This window comes from Syngnathus leptorhynchus, chromosome 20, assembly GCF_054491065.1.
Source record: "Syngnathus leptorhynchus isolate UIUO chromosome 20, UIUO_Slep, whole genome shotgun sequence".
Classification (NCBI taxonomy): domain Eukaryota; kingdom Metazoa; phylum Chordata; class Actinopteri; order Syngnathiformes; family Syngnathidae; genus Syngnathus; species Syngnathus leptorhynchus.
Genome location: NC_141214.1, coordinates 2,421,437 through 2,444,097, shown reverse-complemented (window position 1 = coordinate 2,444,097; position 22,661 = coordinate 2,421,437). Strand labels below are relative to the sequence as shown.

The 22,661-nt window shown below is 44.6% G+C and overlaps 3 protein-coding genes across 7 annotated transcripts; all 3 read right to left on the bottom strand.

Moving 5' to 3' along the window:
* Nucleotides 1-989: 989 nt before the first annotated feature.
* hoxa3a (homeobox A3a) lies at nt 990-15,574 on the bottom strand. Of its 5 annotated transcripts, XM_085900404.1 has the most exons (5): nt 15,450-15,574; nt 10,841-10,885; nt 7,876-7,918; nt 4,535-5,081; nt 990-3,119 (listed from the first exon to the last, which is right to left on the bottom strand). In XM_085900404.1, the coding sequence occupies exons 4-5, from the start codon at nt 4,962-4,964 to the stop codon at nt 2,362-2,364; spliced, it is 1,188 nt and encodes a 395-aa protein (XP_085756530.1). In that variant the 5' UTR covers nt 4,965-5,081; nt 7,876-7,918; nt 10,841-10,885; nt 15,450-15,574; the 3' UTR covers nt 990-2,361. The 5 variants fall into 5 exon arrangements, with proteins under 5 accessions (XP_085756530.1, XP_085756531.1, XP_085756527.1 ...); XM_085900405.1 differs by lacking the exons at nt 10,841-10,885; nt 15,450-15,574 and adding an exon at nt 8,162-9,748; XM_085900401.1 differs by lacking the exons at nt 7,876-7,918; nt 10,841-10,885; nt 15,450-15,574 and adding an exon at nt 6,451-6,718.
* On the bottom strand, nt 12,116-14,159 carry hoxa4a (homeobox A4a). Its single transcript, XM_085900409.1, has 2 exons — nt 13,656-14,159; nt 12,116-13,183 (listed from the first exon to the last, which is right to left on the bottom strand). The coding sequence occupies exons 1-2, from the start codon at nt 14,071-14,073 to the stop codon at nt 12,840-12,842; spliced, it is 762 nt and encodes a 253-aa protein (XP_085756535.1). The 5' UTR covers nt 14,074-14,159; the 3' UTR covers nt 12,116-12,839.
* Nucleotides 15,575-20,791: 5,217 nt separating the features above from the next.
* hoxa5a (homeobox A5a) lies at nt 20,792-22,175 on the bottom strand. Its single transcript, XM_085900825.1, has 2 exons — nt 21,500-22,175; nt 20,792-21,039 (listed from the first exon to the last, which is right to left on the bottom strand). The coding sequence occupies exons 1-2, from the start codon at nt 22,173-22,175 to the stop codon at nt 20,792-20,794; spliced, it is 924 nt and encodes a 307-aa protein (XP_085756951.1).
* Between the last annotated feature and the right edge of the window lie 486 nt (nt 22,176-22,661).

The window sequence follows — 22,661 nt, the reverse complement described above, 5'->3', positions numbered from 1 at the left end:
CTTGGTGAGTATACGAGAGAGGAAGAAGTGGTGTAGGTCTCTCTCAGTTTGTTGCTTATATACCAAACAAAGAGTGCTGGAAGCCTGCGCGCGATCAATCTTACTCGCCAAAAGGTCTGACAGCTCGGTGCCCTCACAACACATTTAAGGCTTCTAACTCTCCCCCGGATCAAATGCAGCCAGGAAGCGGCGAGAAACACTGGTCGCTCAGATTAGAACCATTTTCTGCTCCTTCTAGCCCGAGCTGTCGCTGGAGGGATGTTTTCAAAGATAAATAAGAATCGGTCGGACAAGGCGAGTGCGTATTTCCTTGCGGGGGGAAGGCAAGTGAACACACCACGGGTGAGTATCGACAATGTATTCACCTGGATTTGATCGGTCTGATCTCTACGTGATTTAGAAACTTACATGGAGATATTTTTCGAAGCACTTTACTGTGGGGAAGGTTGCCATAGGGAAGTTTGGAATTACGCACAGGCTTTGTGTAACCAAAGGAGTGGGTGGAGGCTTTTTTTTCTTCTTCTGGTGAGCCTACACGTATTTCAACAAGAGCGATTTGATAATTTATCACACGGATGTGAATATATTGCAAAAAAGGGTTTATACTTTTGATTTAAATGGAGCCAAGGTGGCACATATGGGTCAAATCAGTGCCTTGTGCGAATGCATGTGGATGCACAAGACCAGCTTTGACACACCATGGTTCAATTGTTCCAGGTTTCCCTGCTCACCATATGTCATGGCTGCTAATGCCCTGTTATATCAATCATATTCAGATTGAATATGATTTTTTTTAGTGGGGGTGACATGGTCGAGGATTTAAAAAATATATTTGCACAATAAAAAAATGTTTTGGGGAAGCACTATGTGAGAATGCAATTCTTTTTTTTAAGAGCAAAAAAATGGGCTTACATTCTCTATTTGGAAGCAACATTTTTTTAAAAAAAGTAATACTCGTTGATTTGACCCCAAATCTTTTTCATTTGAAACGGTTAAAACAAATTCTAACTGTAATTTAATTCCCTTTAGCCATCATCCTAACGATGCATTTGGAGTTTTTGCTACGAATTCACACGGTGCTCGTATCCTCTCTGACCACATTTGACCGACTCGAAACATATTCAGGGACATTAGTTTTCCAACGATTTCTCATTTATATTGTTGTCTACTTGCAGGGCCTTGCTGAAGGGTCCAGCGCCTGACATTTTTATTATTATGGATGTGCCCACGCGGATGAGATGAGAGGAGGGAAGAAGGCCACCCGAGAGTTTTCTTCACGTCTCATCGGGAAGAGAGGGAAATAAATTATGCAGCTTTTTTTCTGTTTTGCATGTAACCGCCAGTCCCTGTTATTTTTCGGAACGATATTTATGCAAAATTTTTGTACACGAAGATAATTTGCTGCGCATTTAATTACGAGTGGATTTTTTTACGGACTACTTTGCTTGGCGAATGTGTAACAATTCATATTCCGTTTTTTTTTTCAATAAAAAATAAATATGCATTCTGATGTGAATTAATTTGTATGAATTAAAACAAATATGCTTTGATTGTATTTCTATTGTTTTATTTACTTCTTCGAACTGGAGCAGCATGGAATGTATGAAAGGGGTTTGTCGTGTTTTATCTGTTCAATAACGAAACGACTAAAGTGTATCCTTCCTTCCACCCTTATTGCGTCGACTGATTGATTTTACATTCTGTACGAAAATTAATAAACACAAAATATTTAATCGAAGAAGAAGGGTGGAAGTGGAGATAAGTTGAAAATGGGAGTTGGGGGGGGGGGGGGTGAACCCAGTGAGCTTATCGCTAGGGTGTCAAATAATACCAGAATACTTTTAACACTAAACAAAAATAAATAACATCAGAATGTCCAAATAGAACAAATCAAGCAAAAAGGGATGTATCCTAACCTTGTATACCCTTATTTCTGACAAATGCATTTCTTTCACGTATGCCATATGGATCCTTTCACAAGTGCAACAAAATGCATTTAAAAAAAAAAACTTCAAATGCAGATAAATAAGCTCACATTTAAAAACAAAAAAAACAAAACGAATAACATGTTTCATAATACCCTGTTTGAATTTGAAAAAACATTTAAAAATAGATTAAATAGGCATTGGCTCTCGACGTTCTCCTCGAGCCCTCCGAAATGTCTTTTTAAGAAAAAAAAAAAAAAGATTATTTATTCTATACGCTACTTCACACATCAAACTAAAAGAAACCTAGAGGGGAAAAAAAGAGAGCGCGAGTTTGAAATGGTAGACGCAGTGTGCACGCATACAAAGAAAAGACGGTGATGCGGTCCGGAGGTGGCTTCTAGACAATGAGCGGAGTGATACTGGCCGCGCACCGCTACAGATGAGTCAGTTTGGGCGCCTCCTGGATTCTTCCCTGAGAGTATTGCGGTGTAAGGTCTGTGTACGTGGGCGTGGGATCGCACACTCCGTGGTGCTGCTGACTGTTGCCCATCGTGATTGCTCCATTGTAGTCCATGTTGGAGGACGGCGGGTGCGGGGGGTGCGGGAGGTGCGTGAGCCCAAAAACGGAAGCCCCGGAGTTGGCCATGGGTTCCACGTAACCTCCATAAACGGGGCTGCCTTGCATGTGCGTGCCGTAGTTGCCCCCCTGCAGGGGGTGCGCGTCATACTCGGGCGTGGCCGAGTCGGGATACCTCTTGTGGGAGTTGTTCAGACCGGAGGGGGGGTATGACGTGGCCATGCCGTACGCGTTTTGATGATTCTTATTGTACGACGTCGGCGACTGGGACTCATAAGGAACACTGTTTACGAGCGAATGCATAGAGCTGAGGTATCCTCCACCCGAAGGGGGGCCCACTGGACTGCGAGGGGACTGCCCCCCGGGGGAAGGCATCATCCCCACACCCTTCTGATCCTTCTTGTATTTCATCCTGCGGTTCTGGAACCAGATTTTGATCTGTCTTTCTGTCAGGTTGAGCAGGTTGGCCATCTCCACCCTCCGAGGTCTGCAAAGGTAGCGGTTAAAGTGGAACTCCTTCTCCAGCTCCACGAGCTGGGCGCTGGTGTAAGCCGTCCTGGCCCTCTTGGAGGCGGCCGACCCAGGAGGACTCTTGTCTCCCGGGCAACTCTCCACTGTGAGGGGATGGAGGAGGAGGAGGAGGAGGAGGAGGGTGTCAATCAGTAATCCATTACAGGCAGGATAGTGAGAGTGAAAGCAGAACACAGCTGATAACAAAACTACAGGAGTGTGTGTTTGCTAGCTGGATAAATACACTCACGGGCCACAACATTAGGTCAACATGGACATCACAACACTCTTAAAACTGCTCAGTCAGAAATAAATCAATTTGGGTGGAAATGAATGGAGCATGACTGTATAAATACAAAACATTCCATATATCAAAGCCATATAGTGGGCCACATGGTTTCTTTTTAACATTTCCCCCCCCGGGCCGCGTATAAGGATTTGGCGGGCCGGATCTAACCCCCGTGCCTCAGGTTTGATACCTATGATTTGCAGCATAAGCATTATAGGAATACGCCTCAATGCAGTTTGACATGTTAACCACAAAAAATGAGCACCTGCCTGTCAGTGTCAACTCGAAGGGCGTAATTACAGTTGGTGTAACTTCAATTCATGTCCGCACATGTGATGAAAACAACTTTTTGACTTCTGACTTGAAAAAAAAAAAAAAAAAACGTCTCTGCAAATACAACTCAAGAATAGTAGGCCAGTGTCTCTTTCAGGGTGTCCCTCGCTCCCTCCTCAGTCACACAGTAGCACACGCCTCAGGCACATTTCTCATTGTGTGCACAACTTCACAGATAAGCCTGCCTGCCCCTTCTTGCAGTGTGACTTCAGCAAAGCAAGGCATACTTGGAGTTTAATGGCAGGCGGCCAACAGCACATAGTAAATTTTACTACCTGTCGAGTCAAACATGCAGCAGAGGGTCGGTGGGATGACATAACCTCCGCGAGGAGCTCGTAAATTTATCGGCAGACGGAGACGTACATGAAAACCAAATTATGATGATGTGCTGCTCCGGTTAAGAACATGGGCATCGCATGGTTTGCTGCTTGGACAACTGGCTCATGTTAGTGTGTTTGTTGACACGTTGGGGACGCTATGTGATCAGTGCATGTGTATTGTTTACAGTAGGCAAAGGTCATTTGCAGGTTAAGGGGGCAGCAAGCAAATGGTGGGATGGAGTCCCAAAGCATGGCCTTATTTAGTCTGCGCTAAGGGGGTGGGGTGGGGTCTTTCAAATCCCCTATTTGTCCTATCCATACGGAATTTGGACGCCGTTAACAGAACTACTCAGAGGTGTTGATTATTCCCCTCCGTGCTTCCTCGAGTCGCATGTAAAATTTCCCTCTATGTGACATTGAAGGCACGGGGAAGAAGTGGGAACATTCCCTCCGCTTGCTGTGGCCTTCACAGTGGGAGTATTATATGATGTGTGTTTTGACACCCCCCCCCCCCCGGCCACCCCTCCTCTTCCCTCCCTAACGTCAATTTCATAGTGCAGGGTTGCGTGTGTTGTACCTGAAGTGGCGCTATTTGCGGGTTTCTGCTTGGTGTTCTGGCGGGACTCCTTCATCCAGGGGAAGATCTGCTTGCCGCGGGCGCCCGACGACGGCGAGCCGCTCTTGGCGCTGGGCTGCGCACTGCCGTTGTTCTGGCCGGTATCGGAGGGGGAGCGCGAGGGTGGAGGGCTGCCCTCGGGATGACGCGCCTTGGACGGCGCGGCGGTGGCGCCGTCGCAGTTCTCCGCCTGCATCTCCAGCGGCTTGTGCAGAGGAGCCACCGAGCCGTCAGGAGACTGCAGGGAGCAGGCGGGTCGATGGTAGTCACTTTCCACATGAGAGGCGCGGGGATATTGGACCTGATTGGCATCATAACTGAAGCCATTTGCGCTTTGATACGGGTAGCCACTGTAAATTGCCGAGCTGTCGTAGTAGGTTGCCTTTTGCATCTCGCCGTTTCCCAATATTTATTTCACAAAGTGACAGGGTCTTGACACCCTTGTAGAAGAACATTGGCACCCCGTGGTCACGTGACGCCTCTCCGCCAATGGCCTCCTCGGGTGAACCTGGGGTTACAACAAGCACTGTGAGGAGACGAAATGGTGGCGATCCATCTTACTTTTCAATGCGGGCCTGACACTGCGCACTATAGGCGAGATACGGCCTGCCGCTTGTGCGCGCTATTACCGTTTACCTTCTGGCTTGCACCGGCCAACCTTCTATTACCATCTGTGCTAAGCAACATGCGCTCAAAAAGACTTCACATTGCCAAATCAATTGGGGGACTTAACAAGAAAGAGAATGTCATTTTAAGACACCGCTCTTATTAGAAACGCTCCAAATTCACTTTTAAAATTTCATTCCAAGGGTGTAATAGATTTACGTGTTGAGTTAGATCAATTTTTCTTGTCTGCGACGTTTCTCAGCCATGCGTTAAAAAAAAAAAAGCACATTCCCTTCCGTCTTGAAATAAAACCTGAAAAACCGGGTGGACATTCGTGCATCTTCAGGACCAGAATGTGAACTTTTGCTGTCCTGACCCATAATAATGGCAGCTGATGGTGTTGACGAGGCGGCTGACCATCCTGTTGGCACGCCAGTGTCACTGGACCGAGCTCGGAACAACCGGCCACAATCGCTATTAAGCACCTACACCGCAAAATAAATTGGGGCCTACAACTAACGTGAAACGCCATTAAGGTGAAACAAAAATTCTATTAGGAATACTAAACAATACGAACTGATGTATGATAATAAACAAATCAAAACATTACAAAAGAAAAATCGTACAAATGAACTACCGTGATTTTTTAAATTGTTTTCTCAGTTGAAACGCCAAACATAAAGTGGGCCGTACTAAAAAAAATATATATATTAGCTAAAAACAATATTAATAATAACAATAAACGAATCCTTTGTTTTTATGCTAATTTATGAGTCATTATCTAAATGCAACCTTACATTTTATTCCTTTTGTACGAGTCAAGTAATCACGAAGCCACATTAATTACAACAGATTTTGTTTTAAAACAAAATGAAACTACTAAAAAGTTTCTGAGCAGAAAAAAATACAATAAAAATACATTGGCGCAACCGTTGCGTGGCAAGCCAGTAAATCTGCTCAAAATGGGCTCCACTGAGCGAATAATTAAAGCAAAAGTAATCTCGACTGCATCTGCAAGCCCGAGAAGACTTGGCCGATTTCTCCTCAAAACAAATCGCGTGGCCAAACTGTGCATTAATCCCAAAAGAGCGACTGCACGGAGTCAGGCTTGGTCTTGCGCGCTGCCGTGTGCTCCTTCCACGTAAAGAGAAATCTGCGAGTGTGTGAACTCTTCCTGAACCGAGATCTAAGTCATACGGTGATAAATCACCACTCGCGACACACAAACTCGGCCATTTAGAACCGAGGCAGCCTATTCCTGGCCTGCTTACCTTAACCTCTGACGACCAATGCAGAGCACCGAGCAATATTTTCTCATTCAGCGACGAAATCGATCAAAGTAGTAATCCAGAGGAAAGTTGAGGAGGCAGGGGCAGGGGGCTGCAGCAGCAAGCAGCAAGCGCCATGCGTGCAGGCGGCAACCACAACAAGAAGACTCGAGGAAGAGAGAGAGAGAGAGAGAGAAGCTCTCTGCTTTTTTTTCCTCTCCTCTTCCCTTTCTTCCACCCTTCTCGTGTCTTCCCCACTCGACGTGGATGTGTACATGGAGATTACGAAAGCAGGCGGGTCAGCTAGATAACTCTTATCTGGCTTCAAGGGCTGAATTTATCTTCATGCCATTGGGAAGCAATGCTTCTCCATAGTAATAATAAAAGCACGCATGCACGCAGCCTGTGCGCGGGGCTGCGAAGCTGGACCGGACTTCTTGCGTGATCGTGCGGACACCAGTGAACTGGCCCGAACCGCAGCGTCACACCATAGACAAGAAAAATTATGCAAATGAAGTAGCGCCTTGGAAAGGCAGTTCAAATCAAGTGGCTGCCTCTCCTCCTCCTCCTCCCCCAACCAAATGAGGGAGAGAGAGAGAGAAAGAGAGCGAGAGAAGAGGCAGAGAAAAGGAACACAATCACAAACAGGATGCGAGAAGATCCTTATTCATTTTTTTTTATTTACTGCCTCTCGGTATCATTTTGGAGGAAAATTAGCGAAATGAATCTGAAATATTTTGAGATCGTGTTTGAAATCACACTTGGATGTACTAGCAAGTGAGGCCACTCAGCGTGGAGCAGAAGAGGGGAAGGAAGAGAGCGCGTGCAGGGGGAATCCCTCTGCGTGGTAATGTTGTCTTTTTTTTCTTTAAGAGAAAGAAAACTGTCTTGTCAGCTTTACTCCCCCCCCCCAAAAAAAAGTCGAAAATACGCGTGGGATGGTGAGTGGGCCAAAAAATTCACGCGTGAGGATTTTTTTTTTTTTAGCCACCTCGGCTTAATTATTGACCTCTTTGTGCTGTGTTCAAACTGCTGATTCTCTTATTTTTAATGCCAGTATAAAGGAGGTTAAATGTCATCGAGGTGGGGGGAAAAACACTAGCCGAAGGAAAAAGGCCGCTAAACAGATGTAGAAAATATATAAATATGTAACACACGTGCACATGGCTGGAGTCGAAATGGCTTTTTGAAAGGAGCGAGGCAGCGCTCCAAGAGCCTTCCTCGTCACGTTTATAGTGACAAATTACACCTCGCAGACAAGTGGAAGAGAAGGAATTATTGCTCCCGGCCTGCTGGTGTTGCACATCCAAAGAAAAGTCACACACTGCTTCTGTCAGGCCTTTGGTGGGCGTGCTACTTATTATTTCAAAAAAATATGGAATAAGCAGCCATCACAAGATAAATCAATAAAGACGAATATAGACTTACCGGAGTAGTTGTGCGAGTGAGGTGGCTCTATGGGCCCGGATTTCTGCAACAGAGAAGGGGAATTATGATAAGCATTTATTTTCTGCAATATTTTTATTCTTTTATTATTATTGTTATTGGACAAATAGTCATATTTTGGGAAAGACGGAATAGCAAGACAATTTTGTAATAAATCATTCCATTTATTTTTTCAAAATATATTCATTTAAAAAAATATTAGTTACAAATGCAGCTTTAATAAAATAGCCCTTTTGGGTTAAAAAAAATGAAACTAATATCTACAAACCTGAATGAAATCTCGTCGTCTCTCTGTTTAGTAATCCAAGCAAGAAGATGAAAATAGCTTATGCAAATATGCTGTTTGTTGTTTCCCTCTCGGCCGGTAAGCATTTTCCCCCACAAACGGATCGAATAGTCATTAGCTGCGGAGCACCATCTTCCCCAAGTCCCCGCGCCCATAAATCACGCCGGAGCGCCGTGACCTCAGCGCGGCCGAGCCGTCCTGCGTGGCACTCCGTCTTCCATTATAGCCTCGTTCCCCCCCCTGTGGAACGACACAACCCCACAGCGTTCACCTACTTTTTGAATGCGGGATTTGATTCCTTACGGAAATCACCTTGATGGAGCGTTTAGGCGCAAATATTCTTTGGGTTTCCACTGCAGTATTGTAATAAAATATTGTGTTGGTGCAAATTATCCACTAATTTGCCAAGCTATTTTTTTTTCAAAACAGAAAAATAAATTTAAATTCCAAATGATTGGACAAATGTATTGAATTTAAAGTGACAACCATTCAAGACAATGTTTCACACGTGACCTACATTTGCAAATAAGGCTAAATCAGATCTTATAAATATATATAATTGGCCTAAAAATCTCCCTTTATACTGACCTGTGCCTCACGCTGCAATAATTCACCACAGAAAGGAACAATTGGCGGAAATGCCTCAAAATAAAATCCATCCTCCCAAAGCTCAGGCTCTCTACGCGTGGAAAAACATATCCGTCCGTGACAGCCGTGTACACACACACACACACGACAAAAAACGGGAGCGTTTCTCCTATTTGATTGCGCCTCTTTTCCTTTTTTTTTTTTTTTTTTGCTTCTCCTCTCCACGCAATAAACGCGAGCTACCCAGCCAGGTCTCCCTTCGTGGAAAGTGAGGTTGTAATGAGCATCATATGGCCGCATCGTTGCTCCGGTTTGCTCGCCTCAACCATAACATGGAGCAGTGTCACGTGACTCAAATGCCTTTTATTTAAGTCAGTGAATCATTAACGGACACACTGAGATGCGATACAAAGCAGGATTCTGTCACACGCGTTTGGGATTTCCACGCGCACTGGGCCACTGTTGAAGAAGTGCTGCTCTTGAATTACTTTCCTTTTTGTGTGTCATACTAAAAGTAGTCTGATCCTTCACGCCGGATTTGAAGAACATGTTCGCATGGATCATTCATGACTCTCAAGTGTGGATTTAGGAAACTCAGTGTCGCCCCCTTCCACTGTGGCGGCTGTTCAATTTGGATGCAGCTCATAATACTAATCACTTCGGAGGCAAACACTACATATTGGGTGGAAAAAAGAAAATCATTTGGTTGGCTGCCAGCATCGACGGAGTGCGCCACTCGCGCGCCATGGGAACTATCTGGCGCCCGGAATGCCCAAAACGTTGCCAACATGGCCGGAAGAGCCTCTCTCTCTCTCTCTCGCTCGCTACCTCGTTCTCTCTCTCTTTGCTCGGCACCGTTTGGCGCTTGTTTTCAGTCAACACCGAGAAGCGGGCGTGGAAAAATGCCACCACAACAATTAATCACTCGTGGACAACATCCCCTGCACACTCCCTCCCCACCCCGGAGCCCAACCTTTTGTGTTCCCAAACTTGAGCGGTAAACTTTTAAAAGGCTAGAACGGGGGCGTAAAAGTTACTCTTACGAGCGGGAGAGTTGACTTTTACGCACGGCAGAAATGTAACTTTTACGCACGGAAAAGCTGTTAACCGGTATGTGTCTTTTAATATTTTTTTTCTTTTTACAGATGGATTTTTTTCACAAGGATTAACTTGGCGTGGACGGGCTGAGATTTTTGTCTCACCTTTCGTCACTCTACGTGAACTTTCCCGTGACCCGGGCTGAAGAGATTCAAGTGCGGACTGGGACGAAAAGCAAACTCCGTCTCCTATACAGCATTTTTGTCCCATTTTAGCAGCTAGCTTCTTACTGTATATCTTATTGGGGAGGTGTTTTTGAGTTAAGCAAAGGTTCTTATCATGTCAGCAAGGGTGGGTTCAAAGATCCCTTGGACGATGGCCAGAAGAACAAGAAGCATATCTTTTCGCAATGTTGACATGCGGCTCTTAACAGGCAGCTAAAGCGAAGATAGTCCACTCTGCAAGCACTCCGGGTCAACATCAAGAATAATTGAATTTCTGGTTTCTTTTTGTTTTTTGCATAATAAAATTGATTTGTAGCGTTGGATCCAGTCTCTTTTTTATTTTGAACCATCAACAGTTTTCAGAGATATTGAAATTTAAAAGGGGAGCAAAATAACTCTGCAGAAATAGCGGCGAACTAGCTAAGTTAAGCCTCGAGTGCACTCTGTTAACGATTAACAAGGCAATGCGGTCCATTGTTTTCTTTTTGAATGGACCTTTCATTTGAAGTTGTCCTGACAGCTTTCAAATGCATTGCATGCAGTTGCTTTTATACTGCTGCTAAATCAAATACACGGGGAAATTTCACGTGTGCTTTTAAATGTTGATTGCCTTGTATAAATATTGGATCAAGTCAACGTACATTATTATTATTCACTGTAGTTCAAATCGTGATTCAATATCAGGTCACTCAAAGTTATCAAATGTTATAAGGATCTTTGATTCGAGCCAAATTTACAGTTCCATTCTACTTTTATTAAAATAGGTTTTAAATTTCAAATCTAAAAAAAAAAAAGGCTTCAAACTACTCACAAGCCATGACGGTCAGTGTGGAGCAGAGGAGATGTGACGCACGCCCTGAAGAGATCACATGAAATGAAAATAAGGCACATTTTCACATCTATTTCTAACCCCGGCCCATTCATTATTCAACGAGCCATGCGAATGGGCAAATTAAAATTTCAGCACTTTGGAAGTGACCTCTATTGGCAAATGACTTGAAGATTGTAATTGGACTTCTTCGTGGTCTGCGCAAAATCGGTGTCACTCACGCTCACCGCCATTTTTTTTTTTTGCAGTCTTCATGCATGTATGTGCTGCTGGCGGAGCAGTTTTTAGGACAACTGCAGTGAAGATAAATCATAAAAACACACCATCAGGCATGACGCAAAATATTTCAGGGATTCAAAAAAAAAAAAAAAAAAAGTAATTCGTGCCCACTAATCACTAGAAAAACATCGGTTGTCTCGTACAAAAGCAACACCTTTCTCCCCCTTTGTCCCAAACTGACTGGGGTGTCTCTTTGGATGAATTCATGGCCGAGGTTCACACCTTCAAAAGTGACTTCTTTTTTTTTTTTTTTTGTCCACAGTGCGGTCTCGGGGTCAATCTAAAACGCAAAGAAAAGACTCTCGGGGGTCTCAGCGCTGATGTATGGTCTGAACATTGTATGTGTCGAGAGGTCAGGGGTCACAAGAAGGGCTGTGGACCGGCGATTGGTCAGAATCGGCCGTGTCCCTTAGTTGAACCCGTCATTGTTTGGATGTAGCAGGTAGTGACCAACACTCACACTCGGGTGCACTGAGGCTGGCTGAGGTCGCCTTGTAATGGCGAGGGAAAACAATCTGATGCAGTTGACAATTTCGGTCTGCGTCTAAGGTGTCAAAAGTCAAGCTTGTGACAAGCCTTTGGGAAAGCACTTTGTGAGTGCTGAGGTTTTAAATTACAGCCGAGCACGTTTAGTAAAAGGAAGAAAAAAAAAACACAGGAGGAGGCGTCTCAAAATTAAATCTGACTTTGAACATAGCAATAAACGCTACTGGGTTGTTCTTTTCTTTGTATTATAAAATTAAAAAAACGACACACTGTAATCGCAATTTGTCAAAATCATCTCAAATTATTTTTAACATAATACCTAAAAATATATGTTTTTTTGTACAAATAACACCATATTAATATAAAAACAGACTCGGAAGGAAAAAAAACATCGCCTTTTACGCACGGCTTTTGTGGCTACGTGTTGCGCGCTAATCCGCCATTTCGAATAACAATCAAAAGTCATCCCCAGCATTACAAGTGAACATTTATTTCACAAGGACATATTCAGTCTACACTACAGCACAGGGGTCACTAGTGAGACGGCACAACCACGAATGTATATTCACAGTTTAGAACAACACGTGAGACGCACGAGCACGAAGCAAATATTGAAGAGCGCACGAACTAACAACCAAAAAGTCTCTACCTGTAGAAATGCAATCCTCGTTGTGCCTTCAATCATGATTTGTCGATATATTTACATTACAATATGGGTAGGTCACCTGGACTATACATTCAGCACTCGAACACACACACCGTGACTACAATGAAACTCCTAAAGAAATGCTTTTTAATTCATAACCTTCAAGTATATTAAAATTTCTTCGTGGAAATTGAAAAAAATACAAATAATACAAATAAACCATCCAAAAGGAAAGGATTCAAGCCTCACCCATTCGGCCATTTCTAACTGAAATGCAAGATGTTTTTTTGTTTTTTTTGATCCATGTGACTGTGCGTTATCCTTCATTCGTAAAAAAATAAAAATACCAAAAAAAAAGAAGCAATTATATGAACCCTTCAGTCGCCGTTGTGGGATTAAAAAAAATAATTCAAGCTTATGTGAAGAAGCGAAAGACGACCGCAGAGTGGAAGGGGACGAAGGGCAAAATACACCAAAATATTCACTGGGTCCTTTCCTTCTATTTCCACTTGTGTTCTTTGCCATCTCAGTCTTGTTTGGGGTTTTATTTAACACGGGGTGGGCTGTGCACTATAAACCAACTGTGCACGGTGTGGGCACGAGCTGCTGGCCTGTTTTCATCTGCTGTTGTTGGGCCCCAGAAGAAGACGACGACGTGGAGGAGGACGAGGAGGCCGAATTGGAGCGGATCTTAGTATTGGGAAGCTTGTGCTCCTTCTTCCACTTCATGCGGCGGTTCTGAAACCAGATCTTCACCTGGCGCTCGGACAAGCACATTGTGTGCGCTATCTCCACCCGCCTGCGCCGCGTCAGGTAGCGGTTGAAATGGAATTCCTTTTCCAGCTCCAGAGCCTGCTGGCGGGTGTAGGCAGTGCGGGACCTCTTGGGCACTCCTCCGGCGTAACTGGCATTGACTGAGGTAGAGGTTGAAGGGAGGAGGAAGAAGAGGGGGGGGTCGCACACATGCAGGCAAACAGGCAGGTGTTAACACATAATTCCGAGATTCTCTCCAGAAAGCAATAAAGCACCCTCCAGTTGCGTGGACCGTACTTGCTTGCATGTTTTACGCATGCACGCCCGCACGCACGGACGCACAAGCATCCGGGGACAGCTGACGCTTAAGAAAGATTAACTAAACTGCGGGAATCGGATATTACACTTTGGCTTCATTCCAGTGGAGGAGGTAGTTTGGGTTTAAAAAGCAACAAAGGCGCATGAGCCCCGACAGACGAACACAGGCAATAAAATTTACGAGGGTCCTTAATTACCGACCCCGCTGCTCCATAGTCGTAAATTGCAGCTGCAAAGTGGCTGCCTGCAACCAGCGCTGGCTCCTCCACGCGTGCGTGCGTACGTACGTACGCGTGAACCGCGATGACAACTCACCGGTGCTAACGTGGACCTTTTTCATCCAGGGATACACCACCGGCTCTTTGCCCTTCACCGCGCCGGGGTAGACCTCCCCGGCGAGGCTGCAGTCCTTAATGGCCCCCGCTCCGCCATCCGGGGCCGACGCGAGGCGCGGTCCGTGATTTTGAGCGAGCGTTTGCGGCTGCGCCGTGGAGTGGTGGCCGTCGTTGAAATCCTCCAGTCCAGCGGTGGGGACGTTGGTGTAATCGTAGCCCGGTTCCGTGTAGTTGGACCTGGGGTAGGATGGCTCTTCATGCTGGGGGAAGCCCGTGTCTTTTGGCCGCTCGTAGTAGTCCCCCGGGTTGGGGATGTATCCGCCCTGCTGGTATTCGTCGCATGGAGGAAAGGACGGCTCGATATAGTTGGAGTTTATCAAGTAGGAACTCATGGTCATTAATTTGTGAAGTGCAACAATACTAATTTTTATCGCGCTGTCGTTTTTCTGATCTCCACAAAACCCTCCTACTCGCTGTCAAATGTACAAAGTTGTGTGGTCACGTGAGCGCGGCCACCAATCAGCGCGCCTCCTGCGGGCATCATGTAAACAGGAACCAATGGAAAGCATGGCACTGGCACCAGCAGAACCTCTCCGGACTGGCTTACGTAGCTCTTTTCCTTGTGAAATCTCATTATAGAAAAGCAAAACCAATCAAGATTCTTGTTGACTGCACGGCGTCAAACTTATGGGGGCGAGGCTTCGCGTGGAAAAGAGAGAAAAAAAGTCCAAAGTACAAGAATCGATTCAGAAATATACTTTCATTTGAACACAGATTTGTGATTATGAATATGCATGCTGGCTGTGTGCAGGTTTGCAAAATGCTGCTGAACTTACAAGCACGAGTGTTGAATCAACATTTATACTCTACCATCACCAAAACCTTCACGGACAATGACTTGCACAGACCAGCCTGCATTGAACCGCACCAGCGGTTATAAAAATACACAAAACACCTCGCACGATTGCACGTACGCAAAAAAAAAAATACCTTTCATTTTGCCTCTGTCCAAGCTGCAACAACGAGGCAACCCACGCCGATACGAATCAGATGATTCTGATGTCCTTGCATATCTCTCAACTCATCAATAAACACTATTTGAAGCATGGAAGACAATTGTCTTCAAAGAAATATTGTCACACTGATTGGACAAATGTATTCTGAAAGGCTCCCCAAGAAACAATTGCAAACATGCAGCATCTATGTGGCAACACAATCGGCTGCAAAACAAAGCGCTGGGGATGTTTTGCTCTCTGACAAAGACGAAGGACAGCACTGGGAAACGCACAAAACACACTAAGGAGACAAAATGGGCGAAAAATAAATGCATTGTGTCTTTGGTCTGCCAGTGGCTTTCCCTTTGCCATATGTAATAACATAAGCCAAATGTAAATTATATATATTTATATATTCATATATATCTAGCCCACATTTACAATATTCAATAAGAGGTAAAAAAATACGTTGTGCAAACACTTCAAGGTTCCGATTGAAAATAGGACATGTGCCCAAACAGCAGTAATAATAATAATAATAATAATAATAATAATAATAATAATAATAATAATAATACAGATTTAAAGTAGCTTGTGCTAAAGGTTTTTGCCTGACTACAAGGTAAAATAATAATGATTTTCCTTAATTTATGCTGCTATTTTTATTTGGGGGGGGGATTTTTCCCCAGTCGTGTTAAAAAAAACAATTCCCACGTATTGTAAAAATATACAGCAATGAGCCCAAAATGTCTTCTTTTGTATAGATCAAAGTTTCTGACCTTGTTGCTGGCCATCAGGCATCACGTGCAGTCCGCCCTGCTGCCTGTCCATCGTGGAGGTGAATCAATTTCCTTCAACAATTTCCTCCAAGATGCTCCAAATCTTCACCGAGACACCCTGTCGGCATCAACAAGGCCTCTGCATGCACAAACAAGAAGCCCAAACTTGAGAAATATCCCAACGCGTTTCCTTACTCCCCATCGTCCCTTTTTTCTCCCTCCCGAGTGCCCCCTTTTCTGTCTTCACTCCCCCCCAAACAGAGATAACTTGTGCCTGACCCCAAACTGACACAGTTTCCATTTTGTTTCTGATTAATCTTACCCATTGACAGTCTTTGTTAAACAACAAGGCGTGCCCCCTTCTTCCAAAGGGGCGACATTTTCATATCAGTTAGACGCGCTGACCCGCTCTTCACCCCGGACTTGGACTTCTGGCCAACTGTGGACCGCTTTTTAAAAATCTTAACCAACAAACACAAGTTTGATTTTGGATGCAAGGGATTGAAAACTCTGACTGAGCTTGCAAGCGGAATATTGCACATGAACGTGTCAACATCATTGCAGAGGAGGAATTTACAATCTAATGCCATTGATTTTACCGAGCTTCTGTTTAAATATGGGCCGGGGGCAGCTGCGCTATTAGCCCCTTACTGTAAGTTATCCTTGAGTGAAATAATGCTTACATGCTTGGACGCTCTGTTGCACTTGTTGCTTTTCGCTATCACGTTCATAAAAATGTAACCGGTCGAATTTATATTGAAGGCCTTGCAAAGTGAACCTGAATTAATCACTGAAAAGTGCATTTAAAAAAAAATCTGCATCCTGAGTGGAAATTAAATACAGCAAAATAATTATTTTTGTGCAGTATGGCGTTTAAACCAAAGCAGTTTACAAGCTTGTGGGGTGTGTGGAAACGAGCTGGACGACCGTGCTGTCTCAACTCAGCAAACATAAACCGCCAAGTGAAGGTCTGCTGAGCTAAGATACATCACGATGACACTTTACTGTAAATTTAGATTATGAGTGAAGTGCTGTGGCGGTCGTGACAAATTGCAGGTGGCTCACACAAGGTCTCTTGTCTATATATAATCATAATAAATGCACTTCTGTATCCAGTATGGATTATTCTGGAGGGGGGGCATCATAAAAAAAATAAAAAATAATGTGGTCAGAAATGCATGATGCCGTTGGTGAGGATTGCTAAAAGATGGACAACGCAAATATGCTTTTTCAAAAATGAAGTGGTGTTTAAAGTGTGCAAAAAAATATTGTTTTTATTAATATTCTGACGTGCAAAATTTGATTTGTGACTAACTTGAAAATTGTAACTGTCAATAAACGTATTTTTAAAATCAATTGTGTTCAATAAATACGATCAAATTGTTTATATTGTTGTTTGCTGTGACGATTTTTTTAAAGTCTCCATCTCTTTTACCTACCAGTCTTGTGGTATTGCGGCTTTGAACGTCTTAAATAAGTTTTATTTTACCTTTTCACAACTCATTCATATACTTTTTAAATTCACAGAATTTTCGTTCCGCCAATATTTTGCAATATTTTCATTTCCCCGCACTCTACCTAAAAGCAAAACCGCACAATTATGGAATCAAATTCTGTTTTTTAACCGCGTCTTTGTTAGCGCAAAAAAAAAAAACATCTGTTCCATTTCTGCTCCCCTAAAAGCGTTCTATTCAACACGATCAGGATGCGAGAGGCTAAATGATTTTTAAGGGGACCGGGGGCTCAGTTTTGGGGGGTGGGGTGGGGGGGGGCAGGGCCTTCCCATTACGCGGTGACCGGGTCGAGTGTATCAATCCTGAAAATGCAAATGGCGCACCCCCGTCTCCAAACATATCAAATGCAATTTATTCAAAGGAAATTCACCAATCAAGCGCGATAATAAAACGCCAGCCACTCAATCTTGTTGCAGGGGACGGCTAAGGGAGGGGGGGGTGGGAGGTCCCCCCTCCCCATCTCCCGAACGCGGGGTCACCGTGCATACAGGGTTCACCTGGAGTGCACCCCGCAACATATGTAATTCAAAGCTATTCTGCCTTTTGTGTGGACGAGTCAAGATCGCTATTATGAGGCTGCAGGCATCAAGCTGATGACGGAGACTCGCTGCAGCTCAACTTTTGACCCCAATTTTTCCTCTTCTCTCTCCTGCTATCTCGCTCTCGTCAGAGGTGGCCCATTGAGGCATCCCCCCAACCACCCCCCTCCCCGCACCCCAAAAAAAAAAAATTGGACAATCTCAACGTGAAGCCTAGCATCATTTCCATCAAATTAATGGAGAGGAAAAACCTGCACCAGTTGCGTGATGCTTCCAAGATGATTTTTTTTAAAGGCAAAGGCGGCAAAATATGCAAATAAAGTAGCACATTTGGGGCTATAGGAGCCAGACTGTTGTCTTTCAACAGCATCCTGTGTGTTTATTTACGCGCATCACTCTTATCAGGACAAGGCCAAGGAAGCGTGCTATTAAGTTTCCTGCATGTGCTCTGCACACATTTGCAGGCTGACAGTGAACTTGGCCTAAAGCGAGCTCTGCTGGTGGCTCGGAGAGGATGCAGATTTATCTTGGAGCTGGGAGACTGACCTGCGCGTGAACCCTCTCAGGCTGGCAGCGTGCCGCGCAATCATTTGACGTATTGGCTCGGATTTTCATTTCTAAAAAAGCCCAACTCGCTTTGAGAGTGCATGTGCGCTGTTTTATTGTCATTGTGGTAGCAGCACAAAAGCGGCATAACCTCACACTGCATGGTGACTTCGCCCAATGAGAAATGGATGTATGACTTGATTGAATTGTTTTGGGAAAAGAGAGGAAAAATATCCGTCTGATGTCTTGAAAGGTCATTAAAATGAGGAAGTGACGTCAAAGAATGTAACAATGCATGGAGCCCTTTGAACACAAGGGTGCAGAAAATATTATTTTAGATACGTTTCGAGAGCCCCAATTTAAAATATGAAGTTACTGGGGAAGAAAATTACTGCAAGAGAAAAGTCAGTTCAATTCAGCCTTTTTCATTCCTTTTTAAAAAATATATTTTTAAGTCAAGTCAAATTCATTTAGCACTCAAAGGGCTTCACGCACATTTTAATAACTTAAGGTCCACTTGGCTTTAATTTGACTGTTCTACATGTCTTATAGTAAATACATACAGGAAAAAATATATTGTGTCGTGCTAAGTGCGGGGATCCTTTTGAAAAAAAAATATTTCAACATTTGATTTAAATCAAAGAGCCCAGTTGGATCAATTCAACCTTTTTTTTTATCAACTGAGATTCAACACATAAAAAACACACATTTTGTTTTAGCAAGCACACTGTCATTTTTAAATGATATTGTGACCCTAAGTTACAAATGACTAAACAGGCAATTATCCTAACGACACAGCAAGCAAGAACAAACTGGTGTGTGCATATTCTTTCATTGTTTGTCCTAAAAATCAAACTACAATGGCGTCTACGTTCCCCTGTCACCACAAAGCGAGAGTGACTTTTCCAAAAGGGGGCTGAGGGGGGTGTCATTTGAACTTTTCAACCCGAACCCAAAATGACGTGGCTGACACAAAACGGAATTCCTTTTCAAACTTGTGTTTACTTGACACTGTTTACAGCCGAGCCCAAATACGCATGTGCGTAAAATGCGCCAAACTTCCCATAAAAGTCATCACACAAACAATTCTGGCTCTGCATTGCGCACAAAGAACTTGCTGCGGTGTCCTGTGAATTGTCCAATGTGATCAAATTGAGAGGCAGGGGAGAGAATGAAAAAACGTACATCCTCTAAGACGAGAAGTTAGTGGGTGGAAATGGACCCAAAGATAATTATCCAACATGCAAAAATGGATTATGAGTCGCACCCCAGATGGAGGGAAACAAGTTACACGGGGAAGGAAGCAATTAAATGACCATGAGCCGGACCCAACCCTGCCTGCTCGCAACATCTGCCCAGACCAGAATTCAGCCCAGCATTGCTGACAAATTAACGTAATGGACTAATTTGGAAAGATCGAGGCAGAGCGCACAATAATAAGGCTATTTAACACAGGCTCTCGCTTGTTCTCCGGCTACCGTTCAATGTGCACAAACTCACCCGGAGAGGAGGTCCTCATCCCGGCCATGCTTTCATGCACAGCAGGTCCGATCAGGTCCGGTCGGCTCGCGTCCGGTCCACTGAGCTCAAGTGGGCGCAGTGTTCTGGTCAAGACACTCCTCAAAGGGCTGCAAAAGGCAGAGTCAGACCAAGCCTCGTCGTCAGTGCGATTATATGTTATGTGCAATATACTGTCAACTCCCCAAAACCATAAAACTTACTTTAATGGCCACCACGTGACCGTTTATGGCCAGTGAGCCTATCTGGACGCGCTCCGGATGATTTTTACGATCTAATTCATAGACAAAACCCCCCATTCATTTAGCACCCAAATGTCGAAGAGCCTGAAAGGGGCCTAATAAAGTTTACAGCTTGAAAACATCGAGCTTATGCTACAGGAGGTGGAAAAAGACACTTTGGTGTGTTTGCTGTGTGCGCCCGATGAGGAACCCAAACGGCAGCAAGGTGAGTTCAAAATAAAATAAAAGGAATTAACATTCGTTTCAAACCTGTTGATTTTTCCTTCAAACGTGAGGGATTGAAATAAATATTTCATTTATAAAATATAAAAAAAGAGCGCACCCCCTGGAGCAGCGCGCAAATTAATGCAGTTCCAGTAAAAAGTTTATTATAATTGTCATGATGAACAGCAACAATGTCTTTACAGTACATTCTTGACTTCCAGTCTTTTAAAAAACATTTACAAAAAAAAAAGTTGGACACCACGGAGTTATATACGCGCGGATTTTAAACGAATGACAAAAAGAAAAAAAGAAAATATTGGTGGAAAGCAATTCCAATTACAATGCGCAGCTATATGTACGCACAAGTACAAACACTTTGCAGACTTTTGGCGGCTTTTATCGCAATATACACCACACAAATAAATACAATACACATAATATACTGTAGGTACACAGAAAATGAAGCGAAACAAGTAAGCTGAGTGTACATTGAGTGCATTCGCTGGTTAATAGGTAGCATTTTCTCCCTTCTTTTTTTTCTGAACAAGAAATAATTTAAACCAACATTTATTTCACCGTTTTCTCTAAATCTAAGCAGAACTGTACATTTAAAATGACCACTTGAAATGGAAATGTTGGCTAGCCATGTCTCTGCACTTCCAAGAGTTATGACATAACTTTTATTTTTGTCTCACTCCTTATCAGGGGTGATGATGAGAGGGGTAGGTGGATTGGGATAGTGGGGGGGCTCGGTGTGTGTGTGTGTGGGGGGGTGATAATCAAGGCCTGTAGCCCCCCGCGCCTGCAGCCATACTCATGCTCTTCAGCTTGTTGTCCTTCTTCCACTTCATCCTGCGGTTCTGGAACCAGATTTTGATTTGTCTCTCCGAGAGGCACAGGGCGTGCGCGATCTCGATCCTCCGCCTGCGGGTCAGGTAGCGGTTGAAGTGGAACTCCTTTTCCAGTTCCAGGGTCTGGTAGCGGGTATAGGCGGTCCGGGCACGCTTGCCCTCTGGACCGGACATGTCTTGGAAATGCAAAAAAAAAAGGAAAGGGTGTGTGTTAAATCACGTGTAACGCAATTCAAAGTGGGAAGGAGACTTTCTGCTAATAACATTTTTATTTATTTAATTAAAACCAATTACAGATTATAGTCTTAAAAATTAGCATATAAGTATGCATGCACTTGAAATTGGCGCACATTTGCTTGCGTATTTTTGCAAGAAAGGCTCTTCTGTGAACATAAAAAATACACTATAGTGCCCATCAAAATCAACATGTTTGACTTTTTAAGTGTTACTTGAATGTATTTTCTCCAAGAGAAAATTCTGCACGTTTTGAGGAAGTCCAGAACAAAAGTATGACTTTTACGCAATCCATTCTTTTTCCATATTGGTCACACACAAAAATAACATGCATGCCCCATGCATGGGAAAAGTCTGCCCTTTTCTTCCCCCTGGCTACATGAAGAGAAAATAAAGTTTTACCATGACTTATGTGCAGTTTCCTCATCCACGGATATATCTGAGGCTGAGTCGGGTCGCTGGCATTCTGTGGCGTGCCGGGCGCGCTTCCCGTGGGCTTGTCTTCGTCCAAGGGGGACCCTTTGGGCGCACAGTCCGGACCGTGCAGCAGATTGCCCCCGCCGGAGCCGGAGCACGGGCCCGGGCTCGGAAGTGAGTTTTTCACGGCTCGGTGCTGGGTACGAGACTCGCTGACCTGCGTGGAGCCGGCCACCGAGGACGAGCACGGGATCGGGTCAGGCGCGGGGGACAGAGCCGAGTTGGCGGAGCTGCTGGCGACGGGCTGCGTGTACCTGACCGGCTCCGCCGAGGGGGTGACGGCCGTCGAGTGGCTCGGGGAGAAGGCGGCCGTGCGTTCGTTGGCCACAAAGTGTCCGGTGGCGGGCCGGCCGACGCTCAAGTCCATTCCGTTATAGCCATAACCGTACCTGCCGGAGTGCATGGCGGTGGAGTCCCTGTATTGCTCGTCTGCCGAACTATGCTCTCCATAATTATGTAACTGGAAGTCCGCGCCATTGGAATAGCGACCGCAGAATGAGTTCACAAAATAGGAGCTCATTTGTTGACAATTCCTCCACTCGCTGTGTATCGCTGCTGTTTTACGCGTATTATTGTTATTATTGCAAGAGGAGAAAAGCATCAAGCAAGCGTGCTTGATTTGTGGCTCTTATGCTTTAGCGCGTCCTATAGCAGCCTTGCACAATTTATGATGAATTATGGAAATGAGTGGGCCATGGACTTGATTCTCTCTTACGTAGGCACCCAAATATGGGGTACGGCAGAGTATCACGTGCTTTTGTTGACCAGTCGTAAATCCTGCTTGGTGACCTCCGGAGGTAAACTCACGCGGGGTGGGGATGAGGAGGACTCGCTAGCTCAGGGCGAACTTTGCGTTGTCGTGGTGCGCCATCCTCTGGCGCAACTGTTGCATTGAATCTGCGAGCGGGGTCATTGGGAGGTTAACGAGCATTGCGGCAAAAAAAAAAAAAAAACCGCGGAGCGGACGCACTGCTTGGAAACAATACAAGCCGAGCAGGCGTGCTGGGAATGCAATATCTGCACCCCAAGGCTTGCCTTCACCCATCACAAACCTGGGGCGCGTGTTAGCAAGGCGAGGAGTGCCAAT

Excerpts from the sequence above, each read along its gene's own strand:
- hoxa5a (XM_085900825.1), bottom strand. The coding sequence starts at position 22,175 with ATGCTTTTCTCCTCTTGCAATAATAACAATAATACGCGTAAAACAGCA. Across the intron at positions 21,040-21,499 it reads GAAACTGCACATAAGTCATG|ACATGTCCGGTCCAGAGGGC; the intron begins GTAAAACTTTAT and ends TGCATTTCCAAG.
- hoxa3a (XM_085900404.1), bottom strand. The coding sequence starts at position 4,964 with ATGCAAAAGGCAACCTACTACGACAGCTCGGCAATTTACAGTGGCTAC. Across the intron at positions 3,120-4,534 it reads CGCAAATAGCGCCACTTCAG|TGGAGAGTTGCCCGGGAGAC; the intron begins GTACAACACACG and ends ATCCCCTCACAG.
- hoxa4a (XM_085900409.1), bottom strand. The coding sequence starts at position 14,073 with ATGACCATGAGTTCCTACTTGATAAACTCCAACTATATCGAGCCGTCC. Across the intron at positions 13,184-13,655 it reads AAAGGTCCACGTTAGCACCG|TCAATGCCAGTTACGCCGGA; the intron begins GTGAGTTGTCAT and ends CCTCTACCTCAG.